Raw genomic sequence first — 26,448 nt, forward strand, 5'->3', positions numbered from 1 at the left:
AAGCAGCCACACAGCTCTTGCTGCTCTAATTGCGATTTGCAGGAGGATGGGTTTTTTTTGGTTCATTTTTGTCTTGTATTTCTTTTTAATGTAGATAGCAAAGTGTTTTTTGGGGAAGAAGCAGTCTATTTTGTCTGCATTTTTGTAAAGACCTCCTTCTAGTGCCTGTAGGGATACCACTGCATTGAGTTACCTGTGTTCTGTCTCCCTTCCCACTCCTTCTTAAAGCTGCAGAGCTGCAGCTTTGATTTTTATCAGCTATGCATGACATTACTACCTGGAGTAGTAATTACCTCTACCTTGAGGGAAGTGAAGACTGGTGTGTTCTGATGTGAAACTGGCTAATGCAGGGAAGATAAGCTGTCTTTTGTGGAGTAAAAAGCACGTAAAGGAGCAATAATGAGGTATATGGTTTCTCTCCTGACTGCAGTAAAAAGGAGGGGCTTCTACAGCTCTTGACTCCAAAGAATGCATGCAGTGACCCAGCAACTGTGACCAGAGTGAAGAACTTCGAGTCTTTAAACATCATCCCCCCTCAAAAAAAAAAAAAAAAGACCTATTCCTCCCAAATAATAAACCCCAAAGATGCAGCTTGTGTATTTTCAGTTCTTCAATTTCTTTTGTGGGGATTCCTTCATCTTCCTTTGGATGCTTCTGGTGTAGTTTTCTAAAACTAAAGGATTAGTTTCTTTATGCTTTGTCATTGCCTTTCTCTGTCCCCCCCCAAATCACAGTTAGTACATGGGGAGACAATTCCTAAATGAATAATGAATTAAATTATTACTAAGTATATTTAGGTTCCCACTTCCCCCCCTCCCCAAAAGTACATCCTCTTGAGCAAATTGCTGCAGAGTAGTAGCTTTATTTTCTGCTTTCAAGTTAATTCACATTACACATGTAGGTGGGAAGAAAAGCACTGAACATTAAATAATAGAATTATAGAATAGTTTGGGTTGGAAGGGACCTTAAAACATCCTCTAGTCCAATCCTCCATGCACTGAGGAGGGATGTCAACTCAATCAGGTTGCTCAGAGCTCTATCCAATCTAAACTTGAGTGTTTCCAGGGGTGAGACATCTACTACCTCTCTGGACATCTTGTTCCACTGTTTTACCACATCACTGCAAAAAAAAAAAAAAAAAAAGTCTTTTATCTAGTCTGCATCTACGCTGTCATGATTTAAAATCAGTGCTCCTTTTCCTATTGCTGCAGACACTGCTAAAGGACGTCATCTTTCGGGTTTGCAGTTTAACACCTACTAGTCTGTCAGAGACTGGACGGCACCTGAGGTGTGGAATATAAAAATGTGTACAATTAGAAACCCTTTATCTATTAACAAAATTCTAGGGACAGTATCTAGTCTTCCCTCAGGACAGGAAAAAGGCAAGCAGGACACAACCTCAGTCTTCTTTGTGACCAAACTGATCTGCTGACACATCTGTGAGAGATCCAGCACTGGCTTTGCTGCATCTGTCGATGTCTGAACCCGCAGCACGTAGTGATTACAAGGTGAAGCTTTTTGGGAGATGCTTTATTCATATCAGGTCTTAAGGAATTCTTACAGTCTTTCTAAAAGCTCCAACTTGAGTGTTTTTACCAGAAGAGATGACACATGAACCAGTCTTGTGTGCTGTGCTTTTGGCCTTAGAACTACACTTGTCTGGCATGATGTTGTGGCTTTTTAGTGTTGTTGGCTATTGTTCTTGAGAAATGTCTGGGTTATGATGGGTTGTCATTCTATCAGCCTGTGAGAGATCATGGGTGTTGTACAGCAAAACATGGGAGCTGTTGATGAGAGGTCAGGAGGAGATCTGGATTGCTCAGTGTGCATGCTAGTGCCATTTCTTTATAACTTTCTGAATCAGATTCTACCTTCAAGAAAAACTTAAAAGATTCTGGAATTTGATGTAGGACGTTTGTTTGTTTGTTTTTTTTTTTTTTTTTTAAATTTACTAGTAATTTAAACTGATGTAGCTGAACTCTGTTTTTATAGCCCAGTTTTGATGCTCTATCTGCAGCAATGGTGCCTATGCATGTCTGCAAGCATTATTAGAGAGCACAGTTCAACCCTCAACACTGAAATTGCACAGAATGTTTTTTTCTGTTTAGTGGTGCTGAGGTGTTTTTTTTTTTTTTGTGGTTTCTTTATTTTGATTTTGTTTTGTTTTTTGTTTTAAGAGCATAGAGAAACAATGCAATATGGCCTGTATCCTAACATGAATTCATAAATTTCCCTATTGCTTCTTCAGGTGGATCCTGATCCTAGCACTGCTAAAGACATCTTTTTTGCCCCTCTCCCCCCCCACTTCCATCCTAAATAATTTTACTGGAATAATTCATCTCAGCCTAGTGATGGGGAAGAGCAGCGAAGCTGCAGGGTAGGGCCTGGCAGCACAGGAACTGCACAGAAGCATGCTTGTTCTAACTCTTGTTGCCTTCGCAGCCACACAGCCCAGCACAGCAGCTGATGTAGCACAGCAGCTGTGGGCTGGGCCACTAGTCATGCTGGGCCAGCACTGAGAACGGCTGTGCCATGCACTGGTTCAATGCCAGCACTTCTGCACCCCACTGGCTGCAGCACATTTTCCTTCATCACTGTGATGTCGCATTCTCCATTAATAACCTCGCTGCGTGGCCTGGAACTGGGCTGGTTGTGATGGTGCTGCTGAAGCCAAGGGAAACCCTCCCTGCCAGGACTAGCGAGGGCGAGTGAAGGCATGGACTCTGCCTACCCTGCCTTGGAGGGGAAACTCATTTTACAAATGTTGATTTTCCCCCATCTCTCTCCCTATTATGTCTGGTGCCTGGACAGTGAAATAAAAGTTGTTATTTTTGGCCATGCTGACAGAATGTAAGCTACAGGCCTGCCTGTGCCTGAGGTGATGGCTGAGTCAGGCTGTGACCCGTGGGGGAGGGAAGGATGGCAGGTTGAATGGGTGAGGATCTGTGCCAGGCTGATTGTGACGTATCCATTCTGCTTTCTGCCCCTCACAGGTGCTGATGGTGCGAGACTGAGGTTGCCATTGGCCCTTGACAACCCGAACAAGGCTTTAAGTTTTTAGGGGGGGCACAAAAGGAGCCAGAAGCTCCTCAGTACCCATAGGACTGGCAGAGCTGCTGAGCTGCCTGCTTTAGCTTAGTTACCTTCTTGCCCACATCATGGTAGGAGCCACCCCTGCCTGTTTTTGCTTCTCTGCTCCCAGGTCATAGGGAGCAGTGATGTTACTTCTTCCCCTTGTCCAGTATGTCTTGCACCATCGTGTGCCAAAGAGCTATGGGGCCAGACCCCCACTCACCGTCAGTGGGGGCAGGTGGCCACCTCTGGGGGTGCTGCTGGTCCCCATGTGGTTACAGGGGCAGATGCTGCCTGCACTGGGACACTGTTGGCACATTGGCAGTAACCCCTCAGCCCCTCCCCTGGCAGCAATCTGACACCTTCTGTGTCAAGGTCATGTTTACTGCTGCTGTTTGCTAATTTTCTATTTCTGGCAGCCATGGACAAGCCCAGTCGTGTGAACAAACTCGGCTGATTTGGTTGATACACTCAGAGGAAATAATTGGTGTCAACTCATGTCGCTATGTTGATTTCACTGTATCTGTATTGATATACTGATGCACTATTACCTATAGAAGCAGAATATAATCTCATTTACCTTCTCCAGGATCAGGACCATGTTATGCTTCAGCATGTTTTCAAACAGGAAAGTGTAGAAAGCAAACAGGACACTTTGAATCAAAAGATTTGGTCAAAGGGAGGCAAAACACTTGTGTTTTTTACATCCTAGGCTGGAGCACTATAATTCAATAAAAAAGACTGTTTTGTTTTGATGTATCTGAGTTTTTCCTGTATGTTTTATCCTCCTGAAAGTGGTTTCTAGAATCACAGAATTTTGCAATGGTTTGGATTGGAAGGGAGCTTAAAGATCATCTCCTTCCAACCCACTGACCCACTTCCAATAGACCAAATTGATCACAACTTCCTCCAGCCTGGCCTTGAACACTTCTAGGGATGGGGCATACACAGCTTCTCTGGGCAACCTGTTCCAGTGTCTCACCACCCTAACAGCCTCCTTCTGTCTAATCTAAATCAACCCTCTTTCAATTAAAAACTGCTGCCCCTTGGCTTGTTCTTACAGGTCTTGGTGAAAGGTCACTCTCCACATTGCTTATAAGCCCTCTTTAGGCATTAGAAGGCTGATAGAAGGTCTCCTTGAAGCCTTCTCTCCTCCAGCTAAACAACGCCAGCTCTCTGTGTCTTCGTAAGAGAGGAAGTAAACTTGCAGCTAAGAGGCAGTTCAAGAAAGTTCCCCTCCATGCAGTGCTCCAGATTAGCTCATGAAGTGAAATCCTCCCTCTGCTGCGAGTATTCCACGTGTTTGTGTGCACAAGCTCCCTCCCCTTCTCAAAAGTGTGATTGCGCAGGTTTTGGAGAAACACAGCTGTGAGTACACAGACCTGAAGCACATGACGTACACAGAGTACAGAAGTTCAAGCCTGCTTGGCACCTTGGGGGCTTTTGTGGTTGGGTTTTTTTTTCCTGCATCATGATGGTGCATTCGTGCTGTGCTGGTACCCCTCTGAACAAATTTAAGAACAGCCTACAGGAGCCAGAGAAAATGGAGAGGTAAAGCAAGTGTTGGTGGAAGACTTACCTGCTGAAGTTTTACATACAAAAAAGTCAGCTTCATAAGAAGATTAGGCAACATCTTAGCAATGAAAATCCAAATAGTTTACTGCTGACAAAATCGGTTTTTACAGATTTGTACAGCTTCCACTTGAATTCTCTTAAAACACTGAATGTGCCGCACTGCCAGAGTTGCATGCTGTTCAACCCACAAGCGATAGCTGTGTGATCATCACACAACCACTGATGCCTAGCAACAACTTGGAAGTTGCCTATTCTTGGGTATTTGTAACTGCCACGTGTAATTTAAAAGAATTGGCAAATGTGGAATAGATTTAGCTGATGTTGACTGCAGTGTTTTCAGTTCTAAATGTTTTATTTAACTGAAACAAATAACAGTGTGATAAGTTTGTTTAGGGGCTGCCTTTCAGAGCGACAGGATGGCCAGAGAGCCCATTTCAAGCTCAGATAATTTCTCTTTTTATAGATATATCTAATTGTATGTGCAACTAGTTTAGGTGAGACAGTGTGCTAGCTAAGTACCAGAAGGGAGCCTACAAGAAGCCTGCATAGCCCATTTTACAAGGGCATGCAGTGACAGGACAAGGGGGGGATGGCTTCTAACTGAAAGAGAGTAGGTCTAATTAGATAGTAGGAAAAAAATTCTTTACTATGAGGGTGGTGAGGCACTGGAATAGATTGCCCAGAAAAGTTGTGGATGCTCCCAGTGTGTATTTAGCACCAGGTTGGATGGGGCTTTGAGCAACCTGGTCTAGTGGAAGGTGTCCCTGCCCATGGCACGAGTGTTGGAACTAACTGATCTTTATGGTCCCTTCCAACCCAAACTATCCCATGATTCCATAATTCTAGGAACTTTAACTTAATTTATACTTCATATTTTTTTGTGGAGGTAACACATGTCAAGTTTGGTAAATGTTGGTTTCTTGAACATTGTAGAGCATGAATAATAGGTTGGTTTACTCTGCAACATCACAATTTATTGGCTTATATTGTTTTAAGAATGCATGAAATACTACTTTAGTTATTCAACGTAAACAAGCAATTTTAGATACACATCTTCCCTACTGGATCTTTTTAAGTGCCATGACATAAACAGGTATATTCCTGGTTGAAGAGTTTGAGTTTCAGTGGGAGGAGCTTTCTGGGAGTGCTTTTCTAACTCCTTAGGTGCAAACGAAGTAGTTCAACAGAACAGCCCATATGGAAAATCACAGTTAACAAAATAGAAATCATCAACAAATAAAGGTGTAGAAAAAACCCAGGTTTTATTTATGATACAGTGAGGATGGAATGTAAGTATAAAAGCCAAGAAGCACCTCAAGCAGGAGCGAGGTGAGCTATTAAAAATCAACTGTCATTGCTATAAAAGTCTCTTCTTCCACTTCAAATTAAACATTCAGGTATATAATCAGATTATGCAAATAAGAATTTTTCAGTTGATCCTTTTTTTCGCTCTCTCTTGCAGTGATGACAGACAACTTTGGGCTAAACTGCTTCTTTCTACAGAAGGAAAGAGCTAGCCATTCTGTCATTTATCAGGCCTTTACTATGGGAAATGATGGTGCCAGATAAATGTCCTGCTTCCTTCCTTTTTGCTTTTGCAAGTTGGCTGCGTGCAAGTTGTGACGGTGGCCATCCCATTGCCACATGTCCCACATGCCAGGACAGCATGCCTTCAGACAGCCAGCTGGCAGGTCTGCAAGTTCTGTGTTTGAAGGTCATGTGGCACCGAGCAATGCACTCTCCTGCAGAGCCTACCCTATGTGCAATAGCTGCTCCAACACCAAGTGGAGCAAATCTGTTTGTGATGGGTGGCTTGATTTCAGGGGGGAGAAGCTGCAATGAGAAAACCAACTGGTGCTGCTGCTGTGTGGGTGGTGTGACACAGATGAAATGTCCACAGCACCCCTTTGGCCTGGGATATATCTAGAAAAAAATCATCAAGCATATAAAATAAAATGCTGATCTTGTCCTATAGACTCCTAACCAAATAGGAAGAGTTGCATTTTGTGGTTACTGTTTCTCAGAGGCCTGTGGGCTTCTCTGCTATTGGCAATGATTAAGTGCTAAAGTATGGTGAGGCTTGAAAAGAATCAAAAAGATAACTGTTTTGTGTGTGTTTGAAATGCCCAAGCATAAAATACTAAAATTAAAGGTAGGTTTCAATGCTGGACAGAAGCATTTTGGATCACAGTATATTTTCAGTATTTTGCAAGGGTTTAGTATTTTGATCAGCCTGTGTTAATTTATGGAACTGCAGCTGTTAGTGTTCACTGCTGTGACAAATGCAGTTAATAGAAAGATACGTATATTCTTTCAAAGTAAATGCGGTGGGTATCTGTCCAAGGTAACCATTTATTATTGAAGTTTTTTTGGTGTTTCAAAGCTGCGAGTATTTCTATCATTTGGAAAATGATGTAATGTTAGACTAGCAAGAATTGTGTATATATACTGCATAGTAGGAGAACGCAGCGCTATATCTGTGTGTTAGACTTAATCTGCTTTTACAGACAATTAAAAATACTTGTTTCCGTTCAGCTGTTGAGGTAATAAGTTAAAAAAGCACCAACATGATCTATTTAATTGTCTAACCATCACAGAAGGCTCCACTGTGTAAGAACTACATCAAAAGGTGGTTCCTTATACTGTGAAAGGCTTCTATAAGTTTTTCATACAGACTTGACATCTGCTGATATGGCTTCGGATGAGTCCTGCCTTGAGTGTGTCTGCCGAGGGCTTGCTTTGGAAGGGTCGGTCGATCGTAGTGAGCCAGAAGCTGTATTTGTTGGCAAAGTAGTGACAGGTTCCGCGGGCGCCGTTGCATTCGATGAAAGGAGTCGCTCTAAAATCTTCCAAGCAGCTCCCAGGAGAAACCAGCGACTGTCCTCCACCTTCATCACCAGCAGCAGTGTGCTAAAGGAGAAAAGGAGGGCAGCAGTCAGAGTGCAACCTCAGGCAATGCTGTCAAAAATTTTCATGTGCGAAAAGAGAAAAAACACTAGAATTTCTCCTAATTCTTATCTCCAGAGCAGAAAGTTGGCCAATCCTACAGTTTTATAAGGGTTTGGCTATGCTACAACTGCATAAAGGAGCTAGCTCATATGCTGATGCCACTTTAAAATCTTTTCTGTAGTTAAGATTTTCACTGTTGGAAGTCTTACAGTTGGAGAATCTTTGGGAAGTGCCCACTGGAGGTCACTTCAACCAGTCTCCTCCTCAAAGCAGGGTCTACCCCAAAGTTGCTCTCAGTTGCTCCAGGGTGCTGTTGAGTTGTTAATATGTCCAAGAATGGACTTCCCACAACTTCTCTGGGCAACTTATTCCTCTGTTTTATTACCCTCACTTCCACCATTTATCTAACTTGAATTTCCCAAGTTATAAAATCTGTCTTACTCTGCATTGCACATGAGGAGCACTGTGGAAACAAAATTATCTTCTATGCAGATAACTAGTTCCCTCTATGATATGTTTTTTGACAGCAAATTACACCAAAATCATGCATCTTTACACCACTCAGCTGTTACCTTTGACAGATAGTGAGATAACGAACTGAACATTACTTTTCTTCTGTCAAAGATATTGCTAATAAAACAGTCATTTTCTCTGTCCCTTTTAGAGCTGTGCAGCTGTATTTTTTTAAGTGATACCATTGAATTTTCTGTTAGAAACTCAAAGAATCTACAATATAAAAGAAAGAAGCTTGAAAATAAAGTTCTTAAATAGTTTTGTAAATGTAGGGAGAAATGTGGGCACATCCAATAGATTTGCCTGCCTATGTTTTAATTAACCATACCATGAAAGTGCAAGCTGCAACTGCCTTGGTTTATTGCTGTAAGAGGTCCACTGTGTTAGAAGAATAACAGAAATGGCCACCTTTTAGCCGAATAAAGGACTGATCTCTGGTTGGTGTCACATGGTGCTGAGGTTTAGATGGTTGTGGTTTTTAAAAAAAACCCCACAAAGCAAAAACTCTTTCCTCCCCAAAAGCCCCCACCTAGCATGGGCGGAAGTCCACGCTGACTGATGTTGTACTTTACTCAGGGGAATGAGGTGACAGATTTAAGCCAAGGAATTAAAACAATATGTACTCTGAGATAACCACAAGTGTGCTGTACTTCTTTCACAGTTGCCTGAGAAGCAACAATGCATACACCAAACACTTCATTTGCTCCAAAAGCCAGCTGGGAAAACGTGAATTCTTCTCACTGTGTGTTCTATAGAGCTGACAGACTTTGTCCTAGCAAAAAGTTATTCCTAAGGTGACAACTTTGCTCTTAAAAATGCTCAGTGTTTACACAAGGTTTTGCAAACATTTAATTAATCCTTGGAATTCTTGTGAAGTGAGATTGGTATCAGGGCTTTTTATAGAAGCCAAAGAAAGGTCAAACATAGGGCTGGTCAAAAATTTTACCTACTCTCTAAAATTGGGGGGTATATTTTCTGTAACTAATTTCATATTTCCCTTTTACCTTTTTTTCTGAAAAATTTAAGTTTTTGGCTTAGGACATACAAATGGTTTGTGGGTAAGACTGACTATTGCTCTTTTATGATGTCTTCTGCCACAGAAATCTTATTTTTCTCCCAGCACTTTTTACTTCAGGATTCAGCCCAGTCTTTAATGAGTTAACAACACGGGCCCACTGTTGCAGGTTTTGTGTACACCAAGCAAATCAGAAAAATGAGCATCTGTCAGATCATTCACCGACATTCTAGTTGCTCTTTACCATGATAAGCCCTCCAGTGCTCACATGATCCCTCTGTATGGTCTTGCAAGAAATGCAGGTCAACCCCTTCACCAGGTCATCTGCTGCACATCTAGCACTAAGTTTTTCTGTAATATTCCACTTCTGAATTACAAGATCTCGGAGATCCTCTAAGCCAAGCTCTTATTGCCATTACAGTTACAACATAGAAGCTTGATTTTAAAAACAACCAGAGGCTGTCTCTCTTTCCAGACTCGGTGAAAGACTTTGGCTTCTAAATCTTCAACCAAATACCTATGATTTTTAAGTTTCAGAAAGAAGGGGGAAAGTTGGTGGTTTTTTTTTTTTTTTTCTAGATCAAATCCTTAACAATGATGTACATAAGTAACTTAATCTTTAGCTGTGAAAGTGCTTTGTGGGCTATTGTTGCATCTCAGTGCAATTTAATTTGTTACTCCACAGCTTTATTCTGCTCTGAAACTCTATGTTGTACATAAAATAAGGTCTCCATATGCATGCTGAGAAGAGATAATTTTCTCTGAAATTCACGGAAATTTTGTTTTTTCTCTTTGCTTTCTAGAAACTAGTTTTGTAGTTCCCTGCTTCCCCAGTATGATCCAGCCAGCATGATCTTTCTGGTTTTAAAGCAGAGCAGCCTTCCTAGTATCTAAGACTCAAATATAAACCCCAGTGCCACACAAAGTGTGACTCTGGAGACCAAATACCATAAGGAAGGAATATCCGATCCACAAACTGCGCCAGCCCTCAGGACAGTGAGGAATAGAAGCTTCTTGGCTATGGACAGCGATTGCCACAGCTGGGGCCTCACAAACTGAGCAGCGACTGATATATGGCTTAATCTCGTCTTCTGCCACAGGCATCATTGGAAGAGGTGCTGTAGTTGAGAGCCAGTAGGATTTATCATTTCGACTTGCATAATAACAAATATCCCCAGGGTTACAGTAGAGGAATGGCATAGTACTAAAACGAGACAAACACGAGCCAGCCAGCCCTGTTAAAAAAGAAGAAGAAAAAAAAACCCAATCATTCTCACAGTGGACAATACACATTTTCAGTTTTCTGCGCTTTCCCAAGCACCTGCCAGTAAAACCTTGTGGTCCAGAATGTTTCGCTGGCTTTACAGGTTCTCTGTAACAACACTAATGACTTTCAGGAGCTCTCTCAGGGGCACTCTATAAAGCCATGAAGTTTTTATCTTCTCATTTTGGTGTTTCCTAAGCCTGTCTTGCTGAAGTTCCAGCTTTTGGAATTGAGGCTGCTGCCAGCCATATCTGTACATACCTAGATCCTGGTTGTGCGCTTTCTCTTGTCCTTCAAAATATAGTAGGCTGTATCCACTCCAGAGTTTGTTCATGCCAACTGGGCACATTGGCTCTTGATCAGACTGGCTGTGCTTCACCAGCAGGTAGCCCATGCTAACACTGCGACCCGGCATGCCTGGTGGCCCGGGGCTACCGGGGCGGCCTGGCTGACCTTAGAGCAGGGGGTAAAAGAAAAAATAGATTAGTTTGTGCTCCCACAAATGATCTGATGATAGCTGATACTCCAGCGAAGCTGCTGATGAATAAAGCTTAATTGCACGATGCCTCTTCTCATGGTAAGTTATTGTTAAAGGAGCTGCGGTTCTAGGATTACAGCAGCTGATTTTGAAGTAGATTGGTGCTGGATCAGGCTTCCTGGTTTCTAAGATGATGTCAGAGCTAGGGGAAGTCGCTAATAAAATTCTGATTAATTTGAGGATATTTACTACAATATGGATAAACATATTTTTCCTTTAAAATGTTTTCTTACTCCAAGATTAACCAATGGTTTTTGAATTGCTTGCATTTGATTCATACACTTGAAACTATGCTCTGCAAATACCTTTTTCTCTGTGTACTTAGCTAATTAAGATAGTAATAGTTCTGCTCTTTGATTTGACAAGCACACAGGTATTTCTTTTACAAATACATTCCCTTAAACTTCATCTGTCCAAATATCACCTACCCAGCCATTGCTTTCCATGAATGTAACTGCTAGTAAAACACTACCCTGATAATACTTAAAGAGAATATAAAAATACACTCAGATCAAAACAAACTCATGACTGAATAGATATCTACATCTATCAAAATTTATTCTGAAAATATCGCTTTAAGATAACTATTAATGCATGTCGCTTGTGAAGTATCTATGAAGACAGAAACTTCACAATCTGCTTCTCTCTTTCTCTCTCTCTTTCTTCCCCTCCTCTTCTCTCCTTCCAGTGACATAGTAACTACAGAGCAATGTATTGCAGTGAAATGGGAAAAGGGAAGAAGTACCATGTGATATGTCTTACCTTCAAATCCCACTGGACCCTGAAATCCTGTTCCTCCTTGTTCACCTCTGGAGCCGGGAGGAGCTGGAATACCACCCCTGCCTTGGAGTCCTGGCTCTCCAGGTGAACCTCTGGGACCTTGCACAACAATGGTTGTAAGCACAGTGACTGCAGAGATATCAACATACTACCCACTTTGTTAACGTGTGCTTGTGTACATTTGGTCCTATCTGCCAAGTTTACTAATTTACACTAAAGGCAAGACCTTATCGGGCTTGCTCAGGTAAAAAAAAAAGCACTACCTTCACTGGAAAAGGTTGCTGGGATCAAGAAAGACTATATATGAATCCCACAACCCTGTTCCTTCACTCTTGGTACCACTCGTCTCTGATGAGGCTCATAGCAAGAGGTGCACTGCATTGGGTCCACACATCACTAACGCTATATCATTCCCTGGGGTGACAGCACGCCCACAACGACGTGCACATTTACACCCAAGATGTTCAGTCTTGATTTGAGTGAGATCCATATCTGATGTTGCTTTGGCTATGGGAGCAAAGCCAAAGTTTTCTCCTGTTTTGCTTATGTTCTGAATGTTTGCTTATTTTCTGAATGAGAAGAGGAAAGCCAAAGCCCCAGCTTGAGTCAACTGACTCTCCTTTCTCAAGAATTCCTTACAGAATTTTAAGTAGAAGAGAGTCAAAGCATCCGTGGCCTCCCTAAGCTAAGGGGAACTGAGCTTTCGGTCTGAGTGTGCAATGCCTACCTGGATCCCCTGGTGGACCCTGAGGTCCCATATCTCCCGGACTTCCTGGAGGTCCTATATTTCCACGGGGACCTGGGGAACCTTGCTCAGCAACCAGCCTTGGAGGAAGAGGGGGCAGCCCAGGAGAGCCTGGAGGTCCCTGGAAACCTGTGATTAGAAGCAAGATGAGATAGTTCAATTAAAAGAAAAAGCCAACTACACTGTATTTTTCCTTTATGTGGTTTCATCCACAGATATGTTCCTCTCACTTGGCTGCATATGTATGTGAGGGACTACTGTCTGCAACTCACCACTGTAGGTATAGCAGCTATATATTATTGGTTGAATGTGTGTGAGTATGGGATCTCCAAGATGAGACAATCTCCAAGTAAGTGATAATCTCCAAGAGATTGTTTTCTCTTGGACAGTATACAGATAAGCAGAAGGAAACTAATGATGCTACTGCTCCTTCACGTATGACATAGGGAGCTGGGAAGTTCCACCCAAACAGCCAACACCTCTCTGAAGAGCAGCACCATCTTTTGGTGGGCTTCAAGAGACACAAATACATGATGGAGTGAAGGATTTTAAAGCTCTTTCTATACACTCAGTATGTCTGCTCTGGAGGCTTGTTTAGATCAGAAATTCTTCTCTTTTTTTTAACCCCAAAAGTGTCTCTGATTTTGGAGTTGGTACCTCATACAAATTAAATTCATAATGGCAAAAAATTGACTACTCATGTTAAATTTAGGCATCTGTCCACTGGAATTTGCCAGGATTCACACAGTCATGGAGGATGGAGAGGACACTGGAGGTCACTCAGCCCAACCTCCCGCTCAAAGCAGGGCCAGTTAGATCAGCTGCAAAAATGAGTGGTTTAGAAAGGAGTCACACATCTGACTGTCCTTACTTACCAGTTACTCCTCTATCACCCTTGGGTCCAATAGGTCCTAAATCACCCGGAAATCCTACGGTGCCCATAAAGCCGATGACACCTTGTTCACCCTTACGACCTTTAATGCAAAATGACAGGTGGCATTATTGCATTTTAACACAGATCAAGTGAGTGCAAAAGTCATGGTAATTAAGCTGCTGTAGCATAGGAGGCTTCCCTGCTCCTGGCCAAGATCAGCATTTCCCATCCTTACCTTTTGGTCCAGGGAATCCAGGAATGCCAGGTCTCCCTGCTAATCCAGGATCACCTCTGCTTCCCTTTGGGCCAATTTCTCCGATCATACCTATTTGTCCACTTTCTCCTTTGCTTCCTGGTGGAGCAGGTATTCCAGGATGCCCCGGTGGTCCTGGATAGCCTGTTTAGAGGATATATAGTTTGTAATCTGCTTATACTTAGAACCTGGGCACAGAGGAAAATAACGGAACTATTTAACTGTATCCCATCAGGTTTTATTTCCTTAATTTAAGCAGGGAACAAATGTTTAGCTTCCCAATAGACTTATTTAGCACTCCTTTTCCTGCTCTCAGGCTGGCATTCCCTTCTTCACCAGTGGTAGAGAAATAAGAACGTGAAGGTCCCACAAAGCACAATGCCAGCTCAAACCAGATTTCTGTAGCAGTGTGATGCCTGCTGAGATACAGCCCACAATGAGCTATTCCTTCCCCAGCAAATGCCTCACTTCACTATGTGCCTCTTTGCTTCATCCTAAATTCTCCGAGTAACGAGAGAGAAATCAGAGAGCAGTGAGTATACCTGACTCAGTGCCAGGTGGTAAATAAGCCAAAGACTTGCTGTTCCATGTATCTTAGTGCATCAGTTGAACATCTGGAACCAAGTAAATATTTCATGCTGTCTTGGGAATTATGGGAACAGTTTCTTTTTCTAGAATTTCATATTGCCTGAGGCTAAACCTGGCAGGTCTCTCTTCAGTTACCTCTGCTTCTTATAAGACATTTGGACCTTGTTTCTGAGAAGAGAGTGACTTACTAACTAGGGTTTTAAGTGGGGCAACTCTTGTGCTGCTTGTCAAAGTTGGATAACGTGGATATGAATGCAAGACGTATGCCTATGAGCGAGAGAGGCAGGTTCATAGCAGGGACTTTTAGAGGGAAGAGCTAATGCTTCCCGGTCTAACTTAGCCTGCATGGTCATTTCACATAGGAGAATTCTGTAAATGATAAAGAAAATATTCTGTGGACTTGTAAGTGTGCTGTAGACCTCAGATTTTAAAGTAGTAGATTAGCATAATGCTTCTGAAAATTCTTACGAGAATTCTGGATTATTAAATCTGCTATTTGCATGAAAATCAAAACCATCAGGACAACCTGGAGGAACTGCCTTTTGCTTTCAAGAGGTCAGTCCCTATTACCTTATGTACCATTAGTTCTGCCCAACAATTATTCATACACTTTAATGTTGTGTTTAATAGGGCTGTTTTAATTAACCAAGACAGAAATAACAAAGACTGCTGTTGCTAACCCAGTACTTAATCTTCTGTTGTAGTTTGAGGGCACAACCTTGTACTTAATATTTTATTGTTGTCTGAGGGGAACAGGGCATGAATTACCTGGCACTCCATCTAGACCTGGGGAGCCTTTATCACCAGGATATCCTGATATATTTGAAATCCCAGGGGGCCCTGGAAATCCTTCCTGCCCAGGAATACCAAATGGTCCCGGGACTCCTGAAAGAAAAGAGAAGAAATAATCAGTACTGCTAGGAAAACTGTACAATTGCAATTAAAAGGACTCAGATTATGTATAAAGAATGGGATTTTCAAAATGCAAAAAACATACAGTTCCCACTGATTCTTGTTTTATTTCTTTCAGATGACGTTGTGGAAGTTTTTATTAAGAGAACCAAATACTAGTTCTCTGCCAAAGCTCTCTAGATAGCTAACTACATCTCACTGTGTGTAATGCTAATAATCTTGTGTCTGCCAGGTAACATATTATTTCAAGAGTACTCAAAATATCCTAGTAGGTATCCTGGCAGCACCTGATCCTGCAGCAGGTAAGAAAGCAGCTTTGTTCCTTGGTGCGTGAAGAGCCAGAGCTCACAAACACTTAGCATTTTTGGGGGTCAGTTAAACCAAAAGTTTGAATCCAAAAAGCTCTCTACAGATGAAAAAATCATTAAATGGCTGAAAATCTGACCCACAAATAACAGATTATTCTTTTAAGTAGATTCAAGTTGCCAGGAAACCAAAAGACCCCTTTTGTTTATTCATTTTAATGAAAATAATAATATTTATTTGTGACAAACAAATGTACCTTACCTGAATGAGGTAAGCTGTTTCTTCCAATGCTTGATAATAAATCGCTGAATGGTGTTTGAGATGGCACAGCATGTTAGTAACAATAAAGTGTAACACAAAAGAATAGGAATGAGCCACTGAACGAAGCAGGAAAAGGCAGTAAGGTTTTATATCTATATAATTTCTTAATCCTTTCAGAGCCAAAGTGTTGGAAAAAAATAAGAAAAACCCAACAAACAAAACCAACAAAATGTAATTAGTCATTTGTTTGCAACATCAGCCTGGTGACTTCTTGATGGAAGAAAACCAGATGGTGACCCGTCCTGAGGTAAGTGCAGCCTGTTACAGCTCGGTGAGTTTGAGCTGGAAGGATGTGCCCTTACACTGCACCAGAGGTGATGGTGCCAGCAAAGCGCTGTGCATGGGAACAGAGCACCGAGGTGTCAGCAGCACAATGGCACACTGATGGACAGTGAAGCTTTCAGGAGAAAGGGAAGCACTGACAGATTTGCAATAAAAAGAAAGAAAGAAAAGTCATAGTGTTTGTGTAACTGGAACCTGATTAAAAATATTTTGAGAGCTGATGGCTGAGAGTAGACTGGCATTTGCAGCTTGCTGAGCTCAGTGGGTGCTACAAGATGCTGCTACCATGGGGAAGGACCCATACTGTCCAGCACTGGGGAATACACATTGCTGCTCCTCAGCAAGGGCTGGCTGAGCTGCAGCACAAACTCCCATCAGTGACCTTCCTGACTTTGGGAGTTCTCCTATACAACTGTCTACACCCTACTGCATCTTGTGACATCTCCAACACCCACAGCTGAAACAAATAGTAAGTGGATCCCATTCTCAGGAATACAAACCTGGAACACCTCTCTCTCCCTTTTGGCCTGGAGGTCCTCGGCTGCCTTGCACTCTGCTTGGCTCTCCCGCTTCTCCTTTGTCCCCCACTGCACCTGGGAAACCTGCAGAGCCGTACCCATCTGGACCTGTTGTGGAGTTGTTCAAAGTTAAGAGGAAAGCTGAAATGTTTCTGCGTGTGACAATGCATCAGCATGCTAATGCACATCTATAGACCATATGGATTTACAAAATACATGAGTCATGTTCATTAAAAAAAAAAGGCTCATAATGGGAAAAAAAAGCTTTGAGGCCTATACTTTATAAGAGGAAAGAAGTTATGAAGTTGTGTTCTAATTCATCTGTGGGGCAGCACATTTTGTATGAAGTTGTTTGCCTGAATCTACAACAATGAAGCACATTCCACACTGGGCTTTGGAGGGCACAGTTCAGAAAGTCATGTTACAAAGATCTCACTGATCAAACTCGCAGGCAACAAGATGGGCCTGTGAACAGGCAGACTAAGAGTCTCACTTACCTGGTGATCCTGGTAAGCCCTTAGTGCCTGGTAAACCATGCAGTCCACTAATTCCTCTTGAGCCAGGAAAGCCTGTTTTAAAATAATGTTCATGATTATCATAATAGTTTCTATGAGTTTGTATAAATTCCTAGGCAAAATATTCAAATGCTAGAATAAAAACTATTATTTACTAAAATCTGGTATATTATATGCAAATTAATTAATTACAATACACTTATGAAATACACCACACAATGGTTTTGTAATTGGCAAATTCTGTTGTTATCCAACAAACTCACTACTCTGGAGGTATTTTTTAAAATATCTCTGATCTGTCTGGTAGCATGCCATTAGTTCCAGTCTTGCTGCCACAGTTTTTTTAATACCCACTTAGTTTTCCAAAATCCTCAAACCAAGACAATTATGGCATAACTGTAGGCTCTAAGTGTGGTTATAATAGAGCTGTCATTTAAAAAACCCCAACAAAAAGCTAACAAAATGTCTAATAGCTGCTGTTACTGTTGTTTACAGGTAAAATTTATTCCATCTATTTGTACCTGTCAAAGTAGTAAGAATTATGTTAAAACTATACAGGTATCTCTAATCAGTGGCTGGAGTTCTGGAGGACAATTCAACTTCAGAAAAATAAGTGTCTGTTCTCTGTCTTCACCGCCTATATGGGCAACCTGTATAACTCTATTAGCTTAGCTTTGATGTGGATTCAGATAAAAGAATCTTAATTAAAGCAGGGTCATTTCTGGTTGTAAGGGAGAAAAAAATCTGCTAACTTAATATATTAAGGAATTAAGTGGCAACTAATGAGATTCTGTATCCTGTGATACAAACAGCTTAATTTTAAACTATCACCTCCATTTTGATAGCAAAGTTTTGTTTAAGCTATAAGTAATTTATTCTTGAAACCAGATACTGGATCAATTCAGTTTTTGGTGACGATGTAGGACAAATATGTTGCTTGCTATCTAATGCCACATTAGATATTCTCATCCTGTATATCACTACCCTTGTTGCATTTCAAATAATGTTTTTTATTTCCTGAAAATTTTCCTGGTTGAAGGAGGTCATCAGTAGTTAAAGTGAGCTGAGAAGACACTAGAAGCCTTAAATCAGAAAGCAACCACATGTGTCTTTGTTAATGTCCCTGGACTTTATGAGGAATAAGTATTTAGCAGAGAAAACTGCGACACGGAACTGCAAAAGGCCTCTTTTCTTTTTCTTCACACCAATGGAACAATAGCAACTGCTTATGCTGAAACAGTTGAATAGCTAAAGTTGTATGAATACCTGCTTGTCCTGGTAAGCCAGGCCAGCCGGGACTTCCCTTTTCACCTTGAAATCCAGGCGTCCCAGGGCTTCCTTGCTGCCCTGGCGGACCAACCAGTCCCGGCAAACCTGTGTGACAAGAATGAATCATTGCTCATGAGTGTCCTTAAAACCAATGGCCCAAAACAGGGACTTGTGCTACCTCTATTCTCCCAGGCAGCAAAAGAAAGACTTTCCCTTCCTAATGTCATTGTATGACACTGCGCTGCTCATCCAAATGGAAGAAAATTAAAGAGAGTAAAGATAGGAGAGACAAAGTATAAAAGAATAATTCATTACAAACTTCAGGTTTCTGACAACCTCAGAAAGACAGTGGGTTCCTCCGGTTAAAATATTAACTTGACCTTCCAGTCACAATAAGTAATTTCATTTCTGTGCACCTTAGTTTCCCCTTCTGCTGCACCTGTTTTGCGTTTCTGACTAGAAAGCTGATCAGGCAAGGACTGTTTCCCAGTGAGGTACCTATCGAAACTCTTCCAGTCTTGGCTGGAGTTTCTAAGCCCTCTAGGAGTAATATGGGGAACAACTGTTCTTTCAGAACATGTCCATGATCCTTCTGCAATAAGACATGTTCTGAAGCCCTGAGTGTATGATCCAGCCACAGCTGAACCTGACTTGGTTTCTCTTGCACAGCTGGCCCATGAGCCTGGCTCACAGGCTGTATAACTGTGTCCTGGAGGACACTGACTTCATTTCTAGAACAAAAGATCATTGAAAAGTCCACTTCTTCATAGTATTGTGACAATATCAGAATACCAAAGTATGCCAGCAATACAACACGTGACTGGACATATAGTTGGCATAAAAAAGGAAAACTGGTATGAAGTAGAGTTAGGCTTTTGACATTTCCTCTTAAATTCTATTGTGAATTCCACATCCTTGTCACTGCTCTTCACCAACTGAATGATCGACATGTTAAAAACCTTAGTGATTTTCTTTCAAGGCAATTAGTCTTTTTTCTTTCTCTTCTTAAACTGTTATATTCTTTGGAGTGTTAAAAAAAGTATTTTACCTTCCTGTCCCACAGAGCCAGGGTCACCCTGTATGCCCTTGAGGCCTTCAATGCCAGGGAAACCAGGATCTCCACCTTCACCTTTTTGTCCCACGCCTCCTCTTATGCCTGGAAAACCACAAAACCAGTATATTCTTTCAATAATCTCTATATGACTCTAAGTTAACAAGTATAATGTGAATTTTGGCTACTGAGTGGGTCCTAGTCTTGCCACATAAAGACATTCTTCTCGTCAGGACAGTTGCTTAATCTGGGAGAATGAATAGTCATCTGGCCAAACCATCATTAAATTTGTTTTTAAAAGTACTCCCCAAATTATGTTGAACATGACACTGAAGTTCAAGTGTTCTGTGTGTGCCGGGAAACTTTAATGCATTACCTAACCAGCCCAATCGAAAATGTACCAGATTTTGCTAACCTGTCTTCCATAATAATGGCCTTATATTGCTCCTTTTATAATCAATGGCAAAAAATTTTATAGAAATGTTTACTGTAGTTGCATGTGATGTTTACTGTTACAACTATACTTTCAGTTGAAGAGGTAAATGTAGCACATACTCATTTCAATAAAGAAAAGATGAACCTCTCCAGGAACTGTCATGAGGACATGAGTTCAAGAGCCACCAAAACCCCATGGCAAGCTCCTCCTCCCTTCTTCTGTGGGCTTTAGTATGTAAAAAGAAATACATCTGCAGAGCAACTGTGAAATTATTACCTGTTAAGCCTGGCACACCAGCTTCCCCTTTAAGGCCTGGCATTCCTGGTAAGTTTATAGTATCTCCCCGATCACCTATTTCAAGCAAAAAGGAACACATAAGCAGTAAGGCTTTAATTTAAATATTACTTTCTGTTGTTTTGAAGGAATCACAACTTCTGAGGCAAAATTCAGCAATTATTATCTTTCTATAATACAAAAGGAATAAGTTAAAGAAGGCAAAAAAAGTTTTTGGAACAGGCTCTCTCCCTGCCATGGATGGATTTATCCATGGACAGTACATGTTGCATGAAATTACCAGTATTAACCTTTTCATAGCCTCCCACATCTACAATAACATTCTGTAAGACTGTATGAAGGTTCTTTAGGATTGAAGATCCACTAAGACACTTCAGAACTGACTGTCAAGTATTTGATGGGTAACGAATACAAACAGTACTCAGATAAGAGAACAAACTCACCTATTTCTCCATGTGAGCCAGGAGTACCAAAATGGCCTGAAATTCCTGGAACACCCTTTTCTCCCTAACATACGATTGAAAACAGGTATCAGTTAACAACTGAGGATTTATTTGACCTTCCAAGCAGCAGAGTTTGGAAATATTAAAAAAAAACCCCAAGCCTATCACATTTACCATTTTTGAGTTTCTGTAGTACTTTACAGAGCTGCATATCAGTTAAGCTAAACCAGTACAAACAAAAGGACAAACCATGTTTGCAAAGACTGAAGTCTGAAACTGAGGATATCCTATTATTGTATAGATATAGTAGGGAGTCCTTACGCTGGTTTTGGCTGGGGCAGAGTAAATTTTCTTCATAGTAGCTAGTTTGGGTCTGTGTTTTGGATTTGTGTGAGGAACAGTGTCGACAGCACAGGGATATTTTAGCTATTGCTGAACAGTGCTTACACAGTGTCAAGACCTTTTTTGCTTCTCACCCCACCCTGCCAGAGAGCAAGCTGGGGGTGCACAAGGAGTTGTGAGGGGACACAGCTGGAACAGCTGCTCCCAATTGACTCAAGGGTCAATATCCCACACCATTTGGTGTCATGCTCAGCATGTAAGTCTAGGAGGATGGTGGGGCTAAGGGGTAATACTGCTCAGGGACTGGCTGGGCCTCAGCCAAGTGGTGGTGAGCAATTGTTTTCATTTGTATCACTTGTCTTTCTTGGGTTTTATTTATCTCTCATTGCTATTTTCCTCTTCATTATTATTACTGTTGTTATGATTATTGCTATTTGTTACTATATTTTATTTCAATTATTAAAGGTTCTTATCTCAATCCACAGGTTTTCTTGCTTTTACCCTTCCAATTCTCTTCTCCCCATCCTGCTGGGGATATGGGGGGTAATTGAGCAAGTGGCTGTGTGGGGCTTAGTTTCTGGTTGGGGTTAAACTGTAACAGGCCTGCAGTCCTTGGTTAGAAAAAAGTCTTACTGAAACTTAAGGACAGAGCTATCTGAGAAAGGAATACAGTTTTTGTCTCTCTTAAATAAATGATACTTGTGAGTCAACTGTCAGGCCTTTTCTAAGTGTTTATTTCTTCCAGTGTAATTTATTTTGTGGTCAAAGTGAATAATGTGGTCAAAGTGAATTACCCTCTACAAGCTAAGATTTTTAGGCTCTTCTACTGATAGATGAGTGGCAGTGAGTAATTTTTGCCAGTAATACCATCAGTCCTGGGAGAAAAAAAAGTAAGGCTGGCATTGAGAATAATTTTTACCAAAAGCAACAGCAATAGGACCAAGGACCTAGAAGGAACCTTCTGGCTTCTTATTGGTAAAAAGATGGTATATGAAATTTGGATGCCTCACAATGAGAAAAGAAATTGTTCTGCTTAATGAATGTTGGAGGGATCAAGCAAAAATATTTGATCTATTTATTTGACGATTACTGCATTTTTATCTTTGCACTGTAGTTGTTCAGTACGATTTCAAGGGGTGAACACCAGTTAGAGAAACTGAATGCCAGCACGAGGACACCCTTATTCCCTCATGGTCATGAACTCACTCTGATTCCTGTGCTGCCAGGGAAGCCTCTGATGCCAGGAGAGCCAGTGGGACCAGGATACCCTTTCAGACCTGTCAGCCCTTTCGCGCCAATATCCCCTTTCACACCAGCCACGTAGCTGGGATGCCCAGGCGACCCTGGGGTTCCTGTCTTTCCAGGAAGACCTGGCATTCCCTTGCTACCTGCAGGTGGGGAAGAAGAAAAATAAATAAGGGAAGACTCACATGTAGTTGCCTGTGTGTAAGAAGTTTTTCTACAGGTAGCCTTCTTGAAACATGGCACCATGATGTGCTACACAATGCAGCGTGCGCACACACACACACACACGACATCACCCCTCAAAGCTTTCCTTAGGGGTGACTGTGAAATGCAGCTGGAAACTCAGTTTTGGTATTGGAGACTTTGCTTGGCAGGGCTGCAATGTTATGGTACAATGAGCAGGGAATATTTATTATGGTAGCTGAGGAGAGGCACCAATTGATAGTCCTGAATAAGCTTGCTTTGTTTTGCTGTGACCACTGACCTTTTAAGCCAAAGAATCCCTTCGTGCCCCTTTCTCCAGCATCTCCTTTTTCACCTTTAACTTCCATCATCATGCTGGGCATGAGTTTTGGGGGTTCTCCTGGGGGGCCTTGATCCCCACGGTCACCTAAAAGGTAGAAAAACCAGCCATGTTAAAAAAAGCTAGTCAGCAGCACTGTGTTACAAAAAGTGAACAGAAGAGTGAATTAGGAAAAAGGAATAATCACAGAATATGCTGAGCTGGAAGGGATCCACAAGGATCATTGAGTCCAATTCCAGGACCATTCCCAGGAGTCACACCATGTATAAGCTATGGAAAATCCATTTGCATAAAAAGTAACCTGTGTTAATACATGTCAGTGGATCAGTCATGCTTAAGAAAACATGAAAACTGAGTTAAACTTTAGTGCTTACAATCCTGGGGAACAGGAACTCGACTCCTCTGTGATAGGTAATTTAGCTCTCAGCAGATCAGTTAGGAATCATGTGTTTATAAAGAAACTCAAAATATTAAAAAACCCAAAAAGCACATTGGAGAAAGCACAGAAAAGTGAAAGGGAAATTCTCAGTCAAAAAGCCTTGGGCAAAAGAAAGTGTTTGGATTTGTTACCAGTCATATTGTTAATTTTCTTGACTTTATGGTTACTTGTGACATCAGTAAATGTCTTGAAGAAATGACCCACATAGATTGTATGACTATCAGTAGTTCTTTTTGGGGTGCAGAGAGCGGTCAGTAACCCACACTTGTCTCCTATGACTGTGCACTATGTATTTCTTCGGCAAGAAGTATATTTGCACTTCTCTTCGCAGGGGCTGCTTTCACACTTGCCTCTTGCTGAGATCTCATCTGAGTGTCTGAGATCACTGTTCTGCAACCTCTGAACTGCAGATGACTGGGTTTTTTTAAACACCAGTCTCAAGGTCCCTACAACAAACATTTTGCCCTTGAGGCAAAACATTTATTTAAAGATAATTGTATGCAAAGAAAACAGGACTGAGTTACAGTGTTCATTTCACTGGTGATGATATCAACTGATGCGTTTGTGACTTTTAACTATTTAATTGCCTTGTTTTCTGAATATTTCAGTGCCTTTACAGTGCAACTGGAGCAAAACCCAAGTATTTTCCCCCGAACACTTCACACTTCCCTGGAAAAGGCTCTGTTGACAACTGCACATGCCCAGAGGTGCCACTATCCAAGCTCAGATGAATAATGAATGTCTGTCTCTAAATTTAAACATGTAGAGATTCACAAAGAAGTAACCTTCTCCTGAGCCTAAAATCCAGGCCTCTTGGCCAGAGGCCCATCTGTGAAATAGTTAGAGGAATGTCTGAGCTAAATTTACCATATGAAAAATGCATCTTCTTTTCTTCATGTCCTTGTAAAATAGTTCTGCACATGTGAAAAGCAAATACACTGGTACCACCCATAAGTAAATACCTTTGAAGCCACGTGCACCCTGTGAGCCTTTATCGCCCTGAGGCCCAAGGGGGCCAAATTCTCCTTTGATTCCCTTAATGCCTGGCCTTCCTTTTAGGCCTGTCATGCCTTTGAAACCATCAATGCCAGGTGAGCCTCTTGAACCTTTAAAAAAAGAAGGGGAAAAGAACTGTTACTTTACTCAGATTTCTGCAAACTAAGTAAATGTGAACCAGCAACACATGACTGAAACGGTACAAAAACTTCAGTGCAACACTACCCACTTTTGGGGTGTCCTGATGCTTACAGCATTCTACAGGTCTAGAGCAGGCACCCAAACTCTCTGAGAGGTAGTAGAGTTCCCGAGGTAGTGTACTCTCAGGAGTGCACTAACTTGCCTCAACTGGCCAAGAGGAGATGTTGTGATGATCAGAACTTAGTGTATTCTTCCGAAAGATCAGTTCAACCCCTCTCCTTGATATAAGCTAGAGGAAGGTACCTAGTGCCACATGAGGCTTTTAGTCAGCCTGTTCTACTACATGTAGAGATACAAATCATGGGTCCAGGACTGAGTGGCCTTTTCTCACCAAAAATTCCCCTGCTACTCTTTTGTAAATATTATGGGTAATGTTAACAAATAGATCTTAATGTCTCTCAAATGAGAGCTGATCAGTACTCCAGAGCTGTCAAAGGAAAAAAGTCCTGTCTTTCCAGATGATGAAACTGCAACATGCATTTTTAAGCATGTGTTTAACTTGGCTTCACACGGAGTTGAACCCACTTGAAACCTCCTGTGATGTAGGCAAAGTGCATTATACACAGTGTTTTCACGGCTGGCAGGTGAGAATCTCACCTTCTCAACATAACATTAGTATCCTGCTAAAAGTCAACATCGAGGTCTTGTGTCTGGCATTGCTCAGTTCACAGCTCCCAGCTTTAAAAAACTTTAAAGCCAAGGTTTGGGGAAACATCTCCTAAATTTCACTGAGAGCCAGTGGAACTAAGACTAGGGAAAGACTTTTAGAGAGAGAAAAGAGTAAATACTGTATATTTTTTTAAACGAGAAATAAAACAGCCATTGCTTTTCTAAATAGATTTAATATAATAACCTAGCATTGTGCCAAGCACAATGCAGGGGAAAATGGACAGTGATTCTGGAATATGTGATCCTAATTATTTTGTTTTAAACAGAGGTAGACCATCGGAGAATGCGTCCAGTTCATCTCTAAGCAGCTGTTTTTTCAAAGTAGCAGTCCAGAGCTTACCTTTATCTCCTGGAAAGCCATCCATTCCACTTATGCCAGGGGGACCAGTCACTCCACGTATGCCTGGTAATCCCGGGTGACCTGCTTCACCTTTGTCACCAGACAGACCTTTCAGGCCCACAGGGCCAGGAAAACCTTGCTCACCATCCTCTCCCCTAGCACCAGGTGGGCCTGCCATGTGAACACAAGAGCAGGGAGATTAAAAAGTGTTTGGACACATATGATGCCTTCATACAAGGTAGCTCAAGAGGGAGAAAACAGCTGTTGTACCAGCTTCATATTGAGAGGGGAAATGGGGATTTTTTTCATCAAAGAACTGCAGAAATGATTGTAAAGATAAAGCAGCTCATCAGTGTGAACCAGTCTTGCTATCAGCTTCATTCCACACCCACTGCCAACAGGAACTTCCCCTCCTCTTTAATTTAAGAATTAAGCCCCTTTTCCATAGGACTATTCCAATTCGGTAGCTCCCTTCTCCCAGTCTGCCAGCAGCAAGCTCTGACCCGGCTTCGTAGGTGGCTATAGATGGTAAAGCAGTAGCTCTGCCAGTGAGGATCATCACCCCTATTTCCCACGTGTGACATCAACACAATTTGCTATCACAGTGAATGCACTATTATGGTCATTTCTTCCTCTGGGAATTAATGCCTGACATGTCCCACAGCCCCAAGCTTAACTTTCCACTGTGAAAACCATACAGTTGCCCTGACACAGAGAACTGGTAAAAGGAATGACACAGGACAGCAATACTTCCTCACCAAGAGGTCCTTGAGAGCCAGGCCCACCATCTGGCCCACGATTTCCTGGTGGCCCTGGGAATCCATGTGTTCCTGGTATTCCTGGTAATCCCATCAAACCGGGGAGACCTTGTGGCCCTGGATCTCCTTTCTGTCCTGGCAAACCTGGGTTACCATCCGCTCCTAAAAGACCATAATGATGCATTAGAGAGCAAACATATCTAGAGGTTATCTTTACATATCTCTTCTGGGCACACACTAGTCTTTCAGAGTGCTTCCTTTGAAAATTCAGTGAGAACAGGAAAAGCAAATTAAAGGACTGCTCATCAGTTTTAAAATAATTGACATTACCAGTACTGATCCAGAAAGGCTGACTGGCTCTTTCAAATGAACAGTAACAATTTGGGACCAGGTGGATACAGACAGAGCAGGTCTTTTTCACT

At 41.8% G+C, this 26,448-nt stretch overlaps 1 protein-coding gene across 1 annotated transcript in view; it reads right to left on the reverse strand.

Moving 5' to 3' along the window:
- Positions 1–5,599: 5,599 nt before the first annotated feature.
- COL4A2 (collagen type IV alpha 2 chain) overlaps positions 5,600–26,448 on the reverse strand; it is a 126,600-nt gene continuing 105,751 nt past the window's right edge. Inside the window, exons 29-47 of the mRNA XM_027888680.1 lie at positions 26,027–26,188; positions 25,269–25,439; positions 24,025–24,168; positions 22,585–22,710; positions 22,062–22,243; positions 20,514–20,577; positions 20,053–20,127; positions 19,338–19,445; positions 18,287–18,394; positions 17,003–17,074; positions 16,488–16,613; positions 14,935–15,051; positions 13,561–13,722; positions 13,327–13,425; positions 12,434–12,580; positions 11,689–11,805; positions 10,650–10,841; positions 10,073–10,359; positions 5,600–7,557 (exon numbers count right to left, since the gene is read on the reverse strand). Of these exons, the coding sequence (XP_027744481.1) occupies positions 7,303–7,557; positions 10,073–10,359; positions 10,650–10,841; positions 11,689–11,805; positions 12,434–12,580; positions 13,327–13,425; positions 13,561–13,722; positions 14,935–15,051; positions 16,488–16,613; positions 17,003–17,074; positions 18,287–18,394; positions 19,338–19,445; positions 20,053–20,127; positions 20,514–20,577; positions 22,062–22,243; positions 22,585–22,710; positions 24,025–24,168; positions 25,269–25,439; positions 26,027–26,188 (2,714 nt within the window). The 3' untranslated portion in view covers positions 5,600–7,302. The remainder of the gene's footprint in view (positions 7,558–10,072; positions 10,360–10,649; positions 10,842–11,688; positions 11,806–12,433; positions 12,581–13,326; positions 13,426–13,560; positions 13,723–14,934; positions 15,052–16,487; positions 16,614–17,002; positions 17,075–18,286; positions 18,395–19,337; positions 19,446–20,052; positions 20,128–20,513; positions 20,578–22,061; positions 22,244–22,584; positions 22,711–24,024; positions 24,169–25,268; positions 25,440–26,026; positions 26,189–26,448) is intronic.

This window comes from Empidonax traillii, unplaced genomic scaffold (genome assembly GCF_003031625.1).
Source record: "Empidonax traillii isolate 1590-97213 ecotype Southwest subspecies unplaced genomic scaffold, ASM303162v1 scaffold244:size1524873, whole genome shotgun sequence".
In the NCBI taxonomy this organism is placed as follows: Eukaryota; Metazoa; Chordata; class Aves; order Passeriformes; family Tyrannidae; genus Empidonax; species Empidonax traillii.